This window comes from Mytilus trossulus, chromosome 8 (genome assembly GCF_036588685.1).
Source record: "Mytilus trossulus isolate FHL-02 chromosome 8, PNRI_Mtr1.1.1.hap1, whole genome shotgun sequence".
Taxonomy (NCBI): Eukaryota; Metazoa; Mollusca; class Bivalvia; order Mytilida; family Mytilidae; genus Mytilus; species Mytilus trossulus.
Genome location: NC_086380.1, coordinates 48,499,466 through 48,510,808, shown reverse-complemented (window position 1 = coordinate 48,510,808; position 11,343 = coordinate 48,499,466). Strand labels below are relative to the sequence as shown.

Below are 11,343 nucleotides of genomic sequence, written 5' to 3'. Positions count from 1 at the left end.
TCCATCAAAATAACAATTTAAAAAGTAAACCATTATATGGTATATAATCCCTACTTTACCCAAAAGGTCTTTACCATAAGTTATTAGACCTGCAATTTGAGTCGTTATTGCATTTGTGTTACACGGCTTACTTTTTTCTGAGGTGATTTTAAGCAGAAACCTATCACACGTCATCTGCCATACTTTAAAACAAGCAATCAATAAAGAAATATGAATTCCATTAAAAACAACCACACTACCTATCAGAATTTTGTGGATATCAATTATGATTATCTCAGAATCGTGAAAAGGCAACTGTATCTCAAGTCAAGTACAAAGGTCGTTTAACATCTTCTATGATATTTTGTGTTGAAAAGTTATCTTGGATAGTCTTTGTAAAAATCATGTCTTTTTCATACTATTGTGATATGTTATGACGCATTGTATAGTCACTCGTTAATTGTTGGCTCATATGTCGCAGGACTACTGTCTCATTGACGCATTCTCTACATTTCCTTCAAATCGTATTTATCTCACAATATGCGAAAGAAAAATTCGTTTGAAATAATTCTGCAACGTTCATTAAATCATCAAATAACATTCAGCATGTGTGTTCCTTTATCTCGTTCGTTTACCGTCTCATTGATGTGTATACCTAACATTCCCCGCTACCTGCCACCAATAAAATTCAATTTGCGACAGTAAAACCCCCGGTTTATCCCTCGCAAATCATCAAATACATTTACGGTTATCTCCTAATTTCCGTAAATTCTTACTAATTACAGATCTATAGACGTTCTCTTTTATACTACAGATAAAAACTCGTATGAAATTTATTCTGCAATGTAATCATCAGATGACATTAGATATAAATGAATCCAGATATTTCCTTCTGGCGTATCAGTAGCCTGATCCATCAAAACTAATGCTTATTCACTCCATTATGACTGATTATATTCGTTAATTTGATTAAAAGCCAATCAACTAAAAACATAAACTAATCACTTATTAGTTTGAAGTGCTGTTTTTGAGATTTTAATTATTCCATTGAACATTGCATAATTTTTGAGCAGGGAGGATTGTCGTCGATTTCAAAGACATGCTTTGGCGCCAAGGATATTTCTTTCAGAAATGTTTCGGCTATAAAGAGTGCAATCATTTCTCTTTTCATTTCGAAGATGTGGTCAGAATTATACAAATAATGTTCAGTAGTTCACCAGTATTTTATTTAAGGAATGACTGCAATATTTTTTTCTGTCTATGAAGAAATAACATAAAAAAATGTGGTGCACACTGAATAACGCGCTTAGCGGGTTATTTAACAGTGTGCACCACATTTTTTATGTTATTTCGAATAGACAGAAAAATATTACAGTCATTTCTTATAATTGAATTCTAAATTTTAAACCGTAGAAAACCATGAAAAAACGTTGATGACGTCACGGTCACATGACCAAATTTGTCTATGGGCTCATAACAAAATAACGTCAGCCAATCAGAAGACGCGTTACATCTAAAATTAAATTGCGTTACATCTAAAATTAAATTATTCTGTTTTGTCAGAATGTTTGCACTGGTTGATAAGTTTGATATGTTTACTTTCTAAGATGCGAAGAAAAATAGAAAACAAAGTCAGAGAGGAAATAGAAATTCTCTAATTTGAACAAATTTCAAGACAAAAAGTGAAATAAAATAGAAATTCAAAATATTTAGTCACAACTCAACTATCTGCTCTTTTAAGCTCGTAACATTGCACTTGCTTTGATTAAGTATATTGAGAAAAAATCTCACAGAAGATAACTTGATTTCGGGAGACAGGAACAAATTTGAGCCAGTAACAATTAATTCATGTTTGTAAACGACTCTTAAAGCAAATGTTAATACGAGAAGAACACCAATATTTACTGTACACTTTTCAATTTCAAGATGCGATAACTCCAGTTACATTTCTTAAATGTGTAAAATGTTCACGCGATTCCTTGTTTCATTTTGTTCGAGTAATGTGTCGAAATAATTTCTCACTTTAAATTCAAATATTTCTATGTGCGATCGAATCTATGAATACAAATACATGTATGTGGCACTCTATAAAAAATAATGAACAAAATTGGAACACTGTCGGGCATACTACATTCAATGAGAATTAAATATTGGACAGATAAGACTTGAAATTACCCCATTTTAAACAATACTTGGTTGTTATGTTGTGAGTCAATATCTCATATAAAAATAAGGAGATATGGTATGGTTGCCAATGAGACAACTATCCCTCAGAGTCCAAATGAAATGAATGTACTTTACTCATACTATATACGTGTAGAATTTGGCAGGAATAATTACATACAAGATGTTATTATGCATTTATCTTAAAATAAACAACATGTAAGCACTCTTTAGACAGTTTATGCGTTGATCCAAGAATAATTTACAGCTGGTACTACGTCATGGTTTAATTTAAGCTTGCTAAATTCGTGTGTAGTGTCAGAAACCATCTATGCTTTCTTGAATCTAACTGTTGCAGTTACTGATCCGAATGACATCGTCTGAAAAAAAGCAGAATTATAATTAAATTTGGAAAGACAAATGTCACTAAACACGGGGTCCTTATAAATTAATATTAATTCGTATATTTTAACAAATTTGATTCGTTTAGGGTTAGTCACATGTTAATCTATATTTTCGAAGGTAGAGAAAAACGGCGGATAGCAAAAAGCATATTGCAAAGAGCATAGTGCACGGTTATTTTTAGAATATATCTAAAACCCGATTTACTTTGTGACGTCATGTAATGAATTTCAGGATATCGTTAAACGTTTTGAAACAAATGATATCTGTGATCGATTATTTGACGGAAACAATCTTAAAATACATAAGATGTCAAACAAACAAAAAAAGTAAATCAAATAAAAACTAATATGTTGTAATCGTCAAGGAGACAATATGATATCTATAAAATTTAAAGTCATAAGAAACCTCAAATCGAAAAAAAAAAATAATGCATATGTTTTTTATAACTCAATGGATAGTTTTCATTATAAAACTTATGTACATATACTTTTTTCTGAAGAAAATTCTTTAATTTTTTTATATTTAGAAGAAGTTTACTTTATTTGAATTGCTTCCTTCCAGCAAGCAATTCCCCCGACATATTTTCCGTATGCAAAGTGACCCATCTCGTAAAAATCCGGTGACCACAATACGCATGGATGTTCTTAAAATAAACTATTATCTGAATTTACATGTTAAACACGTGCTCAATTTCCATGCTTTTCTGTTTATTTTTCGAAAAAAATGATAAATTCGAGCACAGAAGACTAAGTTTAGGATGTTTGTATGCATTGGTTCAAGAATTGGAAGAACATTATTTTTCACCGGTCACTCGTTTCTTATGACTTTAAACAAAATCAAATGACGATTTTGATACAAATATGCATAATGGTCTGAAATTGATAATATAACAAATATAGCCTTTGTATAGGTCAATACAGGATATATCGACCCAAAGAAGTATATCGACCGCGGACTTCGTCCTCAGTCAATATACTTCTTTCAGGTTAATATATCCGTGTATCGACCTCATTCATACAAAGGCTATATTTGTATAAGGTACTAGTATATTAAGTTTAATTTGTGAAATTCGAAACTACTGAAAGAGAGAAGAACAGAAAAGTTTGGTCGTGTTTTCTTATTGGATGTATTGTCTTATTGACTACATGTGTTTCTTTTTCTTTTTCTTTTTCTTTCTTTTACATTTTTTTTTTTTCAAAATCGTTATAACTTTTTTTTAATCAACAGTGGGTATGGGTTAATATGCTTCACATTCAGATTGGTACGCGTGAGCATTGTATATGTTGTAAACTAAATATCAAGTATAGTTTTGATCAATTTGGTTACTAATTGGTTAGAGGATTCAGATGGGAATATTTCAAAACTCAACGGACGACCAATGACGATACAATTTGTCAAACGCCACGTGACAGAAAATGGTCAAATCGTCCTTTCAACAAGGTGGTATAAAGAGATTGAATAACAGCAAAAAAAACCAAACAAACAAAAACTAAAATAACCCCAATGCAAAAAAAACGGCACATTAAAAAAAACGAACATCACGAAAAGCTGGAACAAAACTCGTATTGTATAGACAAGATAGTAACAAAAAAAAAAACCCAAACAAATATGGCAATCATAAAAACTATCTAACGAACGAGGTTGTAAACAGCTATAGGTCATCGTACGGCCTTCAACAATTAGCAAACCTCATTGAGGGTATAGTTAATAGCTTTAAACGGTCATTGGATTCCAAAATGATTAATAACTCATTAGAGACAATAAACGATCTATTATATATACGTGTCTGTCATTTCGCTATATGTTAAGCTGTTTCACCAATAGATTGCCAATTGTCAAGCTAGTAGTAGCATCAGATATTTGACTGAGTTGGTTTATTATCTCTTTGAAATTAAATGCAATTTCTAAAGAATCATTCGAAGTTTTGGAGAAACCAAGTATAACATATGGTAGATAACAATACGATTGTGTAACAAACTCGAGTTGTATTGCTTCAATGAAAATAAACTGATGGCACTATCTGTTCATATTTCTAAACAATTTGAGGTTCAATGGTAATTATCCCCTAGAAGTATGTGTTAATGTTTCCTATACAGTATAAACAAATACTTTTGCTTTGAGAGTGTTTACCTTAGTCTGAGATCAATTTACTGATTAATGTGGAACGCTGCACATGACAGACGGAAATGATTGCAAATGTTTCAGTGCACGGTCAGGCGATGACCTCTCAGCACATATCTTGTATATACAAAAACTGTCATAAAACATACTTCTTGTTTAATATTTGGGGCATTTACTAGTACCAAAAAACTAAATATATATTTAAATGACTGAATTAAAGCTACATGACTTGTAGCAATTAGCAGCGCATATTTGAAGCTCTGAAGAATTGAAGTATTATATATTAGAAGAAATTTGAGCGAAATATGTTTACATGTACCACTTGCAATCATTTTTTACCATCAAAACAAACAAAAATATTTGTAAATAACACTTATAAATCTGGTGCGTTTTAAGATTTGGAAGATATACTGTAAAATAAAAAAAAAATACCAACCGTAAATAAACAAGTATCAAAACGCTGCGTATGTGTATAAGTTTACCAAAAGTATTCTCGACACACTTTTTCTTATATCATTATTAATATAATCAATAGAGGGCGAACGGTGACTGAACCTCAATTGTGCCATTAGTTTTGAATTAAAGCTACTTACTGAAACAAGTTCATCACCGGACACTGAACGTGTGACAATAACTTCGTTTCCGCCCTCTTTTTGTGATTCCACCATTTTATCTCCATCCATTGTTACAACACACTAGAAAAGTACAAAATTAATATAGAAACATTACTATACTAAGTATATTGAAACAAACAGCACTAGCGTGCTCAATGAATTAAAATCACAGAAAAAAAATCGTACTCGAATAGAATTATTAATGTGTCGAAATTTTTCATTATTTCTAAGTTTTCTCAAGATTTTAAACTGCATTTTATTATAAGTGTCTGTCAGTTTTAAACAATATTAAAAAAATCCGTTAATATACATGTATCACTTTCAATCAAAGTTCATTGCTGCTATTGGCGATTTACTTAAAAGTTTTATATCCAGCATTTAGGTTGACAAGATACTCTATGTTTGATCAAAAGTGCCTTTTCTATTTCTTTTTTTTCAAGAATCTATATATCAGTCCATTAAAGCTTTTTCGTGAGTTAATACAAACATTTCAACTAAAAAATGTTGTTATAATCTTTCTAAACATTGGTTAGATATAAACACAGACACTAATAGTACAGTTCTATTTACGTCCCTCGATTAAAATAAAACGTCTATTTTTGATCCACTTGTATTGCTAGAGTGCTGTCATCGTGACATTCAAGTTATATTTACTTTATTTGTTTTACAAGTCTTCTTATAAATAGCAAAGAAGACTTTATTATGTAATCTAGATAACATTTATATCTTTATTTAGTTCAGAGTGTATTATCTATTTAATGTGTCCCCTTTTATAAAAGTGTTTGATTTAGCCATACAATAAAGTACTGTCAAGTACAATCGAAAAAGACAGAACTTCCTTGGAACACGAACAAAAACCACAGGAATAGCTGCTTACCGATTTTATGACTATATGGATGTCATTTAGCCTATCGAAACAAGTCTTAAGATAAACAGTCGGGTCATTTGTCATTAGAACGAGGAAAATGAACAGAAATCCATAGAAATCCCAAGATAGTATTTCAAATGATAACTTTATTTCCTTATATTTGAATGATTTACAAAAAAACGTGTCTTTCTCGTGAGAGGCTTACAACATATAGAAACTTTAAACCGAGAAATGATAAATTGGTGTATAGGAACCAACACAAACTGTGACGGATACCGAACTTTTCATAAATGGGGGCCCACTGACTACCTATTAGGGGCCCGCTCCAGACATGCTACAGTGATTCCTTAAATAATCAGCAAACTTTTCTTCACAAACGGTGTGGGCACGGCCTCTCCCCTCTAAATCCGCCTCTGACATAGGCTGATAAGTGTACACAAACAGATAAAATGGCTGATTAGTGTGCATGCAATGATAAAAATGATTGACTGATGTTCTTGAATAGAGTAATTTGCGGACGGATATTAATTTAGTAATTATAAATGTAAAAAAAAATGAAATAAAGCATGTTATGATTAGCAAATAAATTAAGCATTTTATTTGTTTGCAAAAAAAATCAAATCAATTTAAAAAGAAGATGGGATATGATTTCACATGAGACAACTCTCCGCAAGAGACCAAAAGATACAGAAATTAAGAAATAGAAATCAACATGCAGCTTTCAACACATAGCAAAGCCCAATCCGCATAGTCAGCTATAAAAGGTCTCGAAATGACAAATGTGAAATAATTCAAACGATAAAACCATTGGCCTTAATCATGTAATATTAATTGATCTTATGCATGTTATGCAATCGCTTAAGGAGCCTCTTGATAAACGTGTATTATAAGTACAGAAAAAAAAGCTCAATGTATATAGGAAAGTATATAGTATTGTTGAAAATTTAAAGTTCGTTGAAATGAAATGAATCACATTTTTTGCTGTTTTGACAGTTTTGTGGTTATAAAATTAGAGTGTTTATGGTTTATCGTCATTCATCCTCAAATGCCTTAACTGGTGCATCCTATGAAGTGTCACACATGGAGCTTGTAATATGTACTATTAAATTTCAAAGTTATTATCTATTTAACGTCTATTTCTAAAACCATGGACTGTCATCTAGAGCAATGACCTGCTGCCAGACGCACATTCAAAGTTGTGGTAAGGAATAAGACTGGTAGGAATAAGCAAGGACGCAAGGGAAAGAGATGATTTCATGTCAGCACATGTGGATTGTATTTCTACTCAATTTTAAAAAGATTTTACGAAAGTATGTTATTGAAAACGGTGGTTTAAAAGGATACTAGTATTGAAAAAAAAATCCCTAATTGAAACAGTAGTATTTGCACCCCTCACTTTCGACAAAAGCAGGCAAAAAGAACACTAGTAATTTTGGGGCCCTTTATAGCTTGTTGTTCGGTGTTAGCCAAGGCTCCGTGTTGAAGGCCATACATTGACCTATAATGGTTTACTTTTTTTAAATTGTTATTTGGATGGAGAGTTGTCTCATTGGCACTCACACCACATCTTCCTATTTCTAAATAGATATATAAAAGAAGAAAAATATGAAAAAAATATTTTAGAAAGGCCTTTAAAATGTAATCTTGACACGATTTGTGTTGAGTCATTAATACCCTTCGTAATCTGGTTTTATCATAGAGTATTGACAATTTGATAAGCGGTAGATTTTGGAAAAGAACCAGAAATAACACAACTTAGTTTGATTAACGTACCTTTAAGGGTTGACCAATAAGGGAAGTAGATTGAAATTCCTGTCCTATAGTAAAAGTACTGTCTTTAATTTTGTCTCCTACTATGGTCTTTATAGTCCAACTGTCACCATTCTGTGAGATTTCCATAGTTGGCTGGTTCTTCCTGGCAACCTCACGTAGATTTTCTGGTACACCTTTAATTTAAATGCAGTGTGTCATTTAAATCTGTTATAATTATTTTTTCCCCTCATATTTTGCTTATTATATTATGCTGATCGATGTCATAGATGTATCAAACTTGACACTACTGGTCGATTTTTTGTTCGTGGTTTTATAAATACCATTACAAAAAAATAACAGAATCAGTTAAGGTATTTCTCGAAGCCACATGTTTTTAACATCTTGGCAAAACAAATTCAGAGAGAATAAACATCTGGATCTATCAGTTGTTCTTGCTGTTTATTTTGTTCTTAGTGTTAACTGTACATTCATAGGGTGAATGGTTTCCAATGGAAAAAAGTTCCGATTTGGAAAACTGTTGTATTTTTAGTTATTGTAGTTTCTCATGTAAGGGTATACACGATAGAACAACGTCGGTTTCTGCTTGGGAGAACATTTAAGCCAATATGGTTCACATCCGACGCTAAATAAGTTTATTTTCTTAAATCAACTTGAATGGGAAGACGGATTTATATAAGTTTTTCCAAACTTGTTTCCGAATCCCATTTTTGAACTTCATGCAACAATTTGATATTGTATTCTTGTCATTTTTCAATAAATAACAACTGTTTAAACTAAATCAAATTGAAATGTGTAAACATCAGGACTTATGTTTTGGATAAAAGACGGATGAAAAATAGTTCAAAGTTTAAATCGGATGTCAATCATCGTCATATATAAGTACAAATAGTTGACTTTATACTATTTGATATTTGTACTTGTACCCGGTACTTGACTTCACGTACTCTCAAGACACAGCGGATATATCTATCAATATTTTATCAGGAGAGTTAGTCATCGGAGATAAAACTGCAGCAGTTATCTGATTAATCCGAATATGTACAAATTAGTCAAATTTAGATAACAAGGTCGTACCTAGGTTATTTTGGGTTGAAAACGAGGTTCGATTAGAATATTTCCGTCTTCTAACTGGACCAGGAACAGTAAACGTAATTTTAAACACACGTGTACTTGGGGTGTTTAATGTCATCTTTCAATTACTCATTGAAAAAACACAAATCAACCAGTATTAATATTTAACATATTTATTTAAAGTGGAAATGGGAAACAAGTTATTGCAACTTTAAGTTATATCAATCCCTTTCCAGTTTGCGGGTGAGAGTTCTGCCTTGTAGCGGCATTAACCTTATCTTTTTTCGAAATCAACACGAGTTACGTGCGAGAGATATTGCAATGCTCTCTCTTTACACGGGTCAGCCACTTATCGTCCCCTTTCGACGGACTATCATCGTTTCTCAAGACCATACTCGCAAATTGTGTCAAGGGAGAGCCAACAATTAAGTCCCTGAAATTTTCTCCCCGGACCGGGGATCGAACCTTTGTGTTTGTAGTCCGATGCACCTACCACTACACCACGACTCTCAACCAGTTTTATCATAACCCGACTTTCCATGGGTGGACTGTGGTAAAGAAAATTGTATATAACTGGACTTGTCCAATCCGACAGGAATGCTTTTTCTCAGTTTAAAAGGGTAATTTTGGCGTTCGGAAAACTTTTATGCGGAGTGCAACCGCTCTGAGAAAAACCATGAACTCAGATGCCTCGTGTTTGGATTTTGCCACCGTATCTGCACGTGACATTATTCATTTTATTGCATGCAAAAGGCCCATAGCTGACCTTGGGATGAGAGAAAAAATCTGTCCAAACTGAAATATAGCCAGTTTTCAAGAATCAAATCTCATCCCTTTATCCAGGTCTACTCAATATCAACCCTAACAAGGCAATTTATCAGTTTAAAAAAAAATAAATAGACAATATCTCAAATAAACGTTGAGCTATATAATGATTTGAAATTATAGAAACTTGGAACAATACTTAAAAGTTAGCTACAATGTTGGTACTTATTGGTAGTACAATATATACAAAGCGACCATGTCTCTTTTCTCTAGTAGAAATCAAATAAATAGGAATTTGAAAACGTGGGTTCATATATATGATGGGTTGGTGGTATCCTCCATTTCTTTATCCTTAATTTTAAGGCCATTTATTCTATTCTGTTTATTTTAAGCCCATTATTCTTCTTTGTTTATATTTTAGCACCTCATTATTATTTTTTTGCTCAAGTTGTATTTATTTTTGTCCATTAATCTTTTTTTAAACCCCCATCAACGCCCTCATATAAATCATGTCCTGTCATATAATGATAATGCAAAAAGTAACATTTTTACATTATTAACGTTTTTGGTTAGGCACGTAGAAAATATTTGAAAGCATGCAAGTACAACTACTTCATCGATTTTTAGCTGTGCATTTATACATTCAATTATTGTATTACTATAATAGTTAAGTAACTTAATTTGAAAGGCAAGCCGCTATGATAGGATAGATGAGACACTAATTATTTCATGTATATGCATAGTGAAACATAGTGAAAAATGTACATGCAAATGTATATGCAAGGTCATATCATATTTTTTGTCTCCATTTTCCTGTTACAATCATAGGAAACGGAAAACACAAAATGTATGCACTTACTTGTTCGGAGCTACTTATACGTTAAAATTGTTTTTAGATGACTATAATAATATATAAGCAATTAAATGAAAATTGAATTTAGAAATATATAAAATAAAAAATAAGAAATTTTCTTTTTTTATTCACATTTTACTTACCAGTTGCCTGCATATATTCCTCAAGTTTCTCTGCAGACACATATTTCCAGGTTCCTACTAAAGCCATTTTGTCAAATTCTTAAAATCTACCACACTACGATCCGAACGTGCTGCAAGTTACCGGCAATTGCTATGATTAATAACACAATTCGATTAGCTAATATTATAATTCACGTGACTTTTTGGCTAATCTTTGTGCAGCCTTTGAACGTCAGTTTGTTGACGGATGATATTGAACTATCATCTATAATTGATAGTTATTTTCGTATTTATTGCACATTTTTACACGCTCTTATTTACGATACACATTATTTTAATCGAGATAGAAATACATGTTTTCCCCGAAGCAACCACATCTTGATATCAATTTTCATAATTAATCATTACTAATACAGTATCATATATCACATTCATAAAATATTTACACATAACCTTAATACGAGGACATACTACTTTTTAGCACGAATTTCACTTTACAAGCGACACCCTTTCTTTATAATTGTTCAATCATCCTGATTTATGTCAATTCAAAACAATAATTTAACACAAAAACTGATACTCATTTACTGTAATAATATAAATCTAATT

At 31.8% G+C, this 11,343-nt stretch overlaps 1 protein-coding gene across 1 annotated transcript; it reads right to left on the bottom strand.

Annotated features, from left to right (window-relative positions):
- Positions 1 to 2,324: 2,324 nt before the first annotated feature.
- On the bottom strand, positions 2,325 to 11,025 carry LOC134681069 (fatty acid-binding protein, heart-like). The gene is made up of 4 exons (XM_063540475.1): positions 10,756 to 11,025; positions 7,924 to 8,096; positions 5,262 to 5,363; positions 2,325 to 2,522 (listed from the first exon to the last, which is right to left on the bottom strand). Exons 1-4 carry the CDS (start codon positions 10,820 to 10,822, stop codon positions 2,472 to 2,474), a joined length of 393 nt encoding a protein of 130 aa, XP_063396545.1. The 5' UTR covers positions 10,823 to 11,025; the 3' UTR covers positions 2,325 to 2,471.
- Between the last annotated feature and the right edge of the window lie 318 nt (positions 11,026 to 11,343).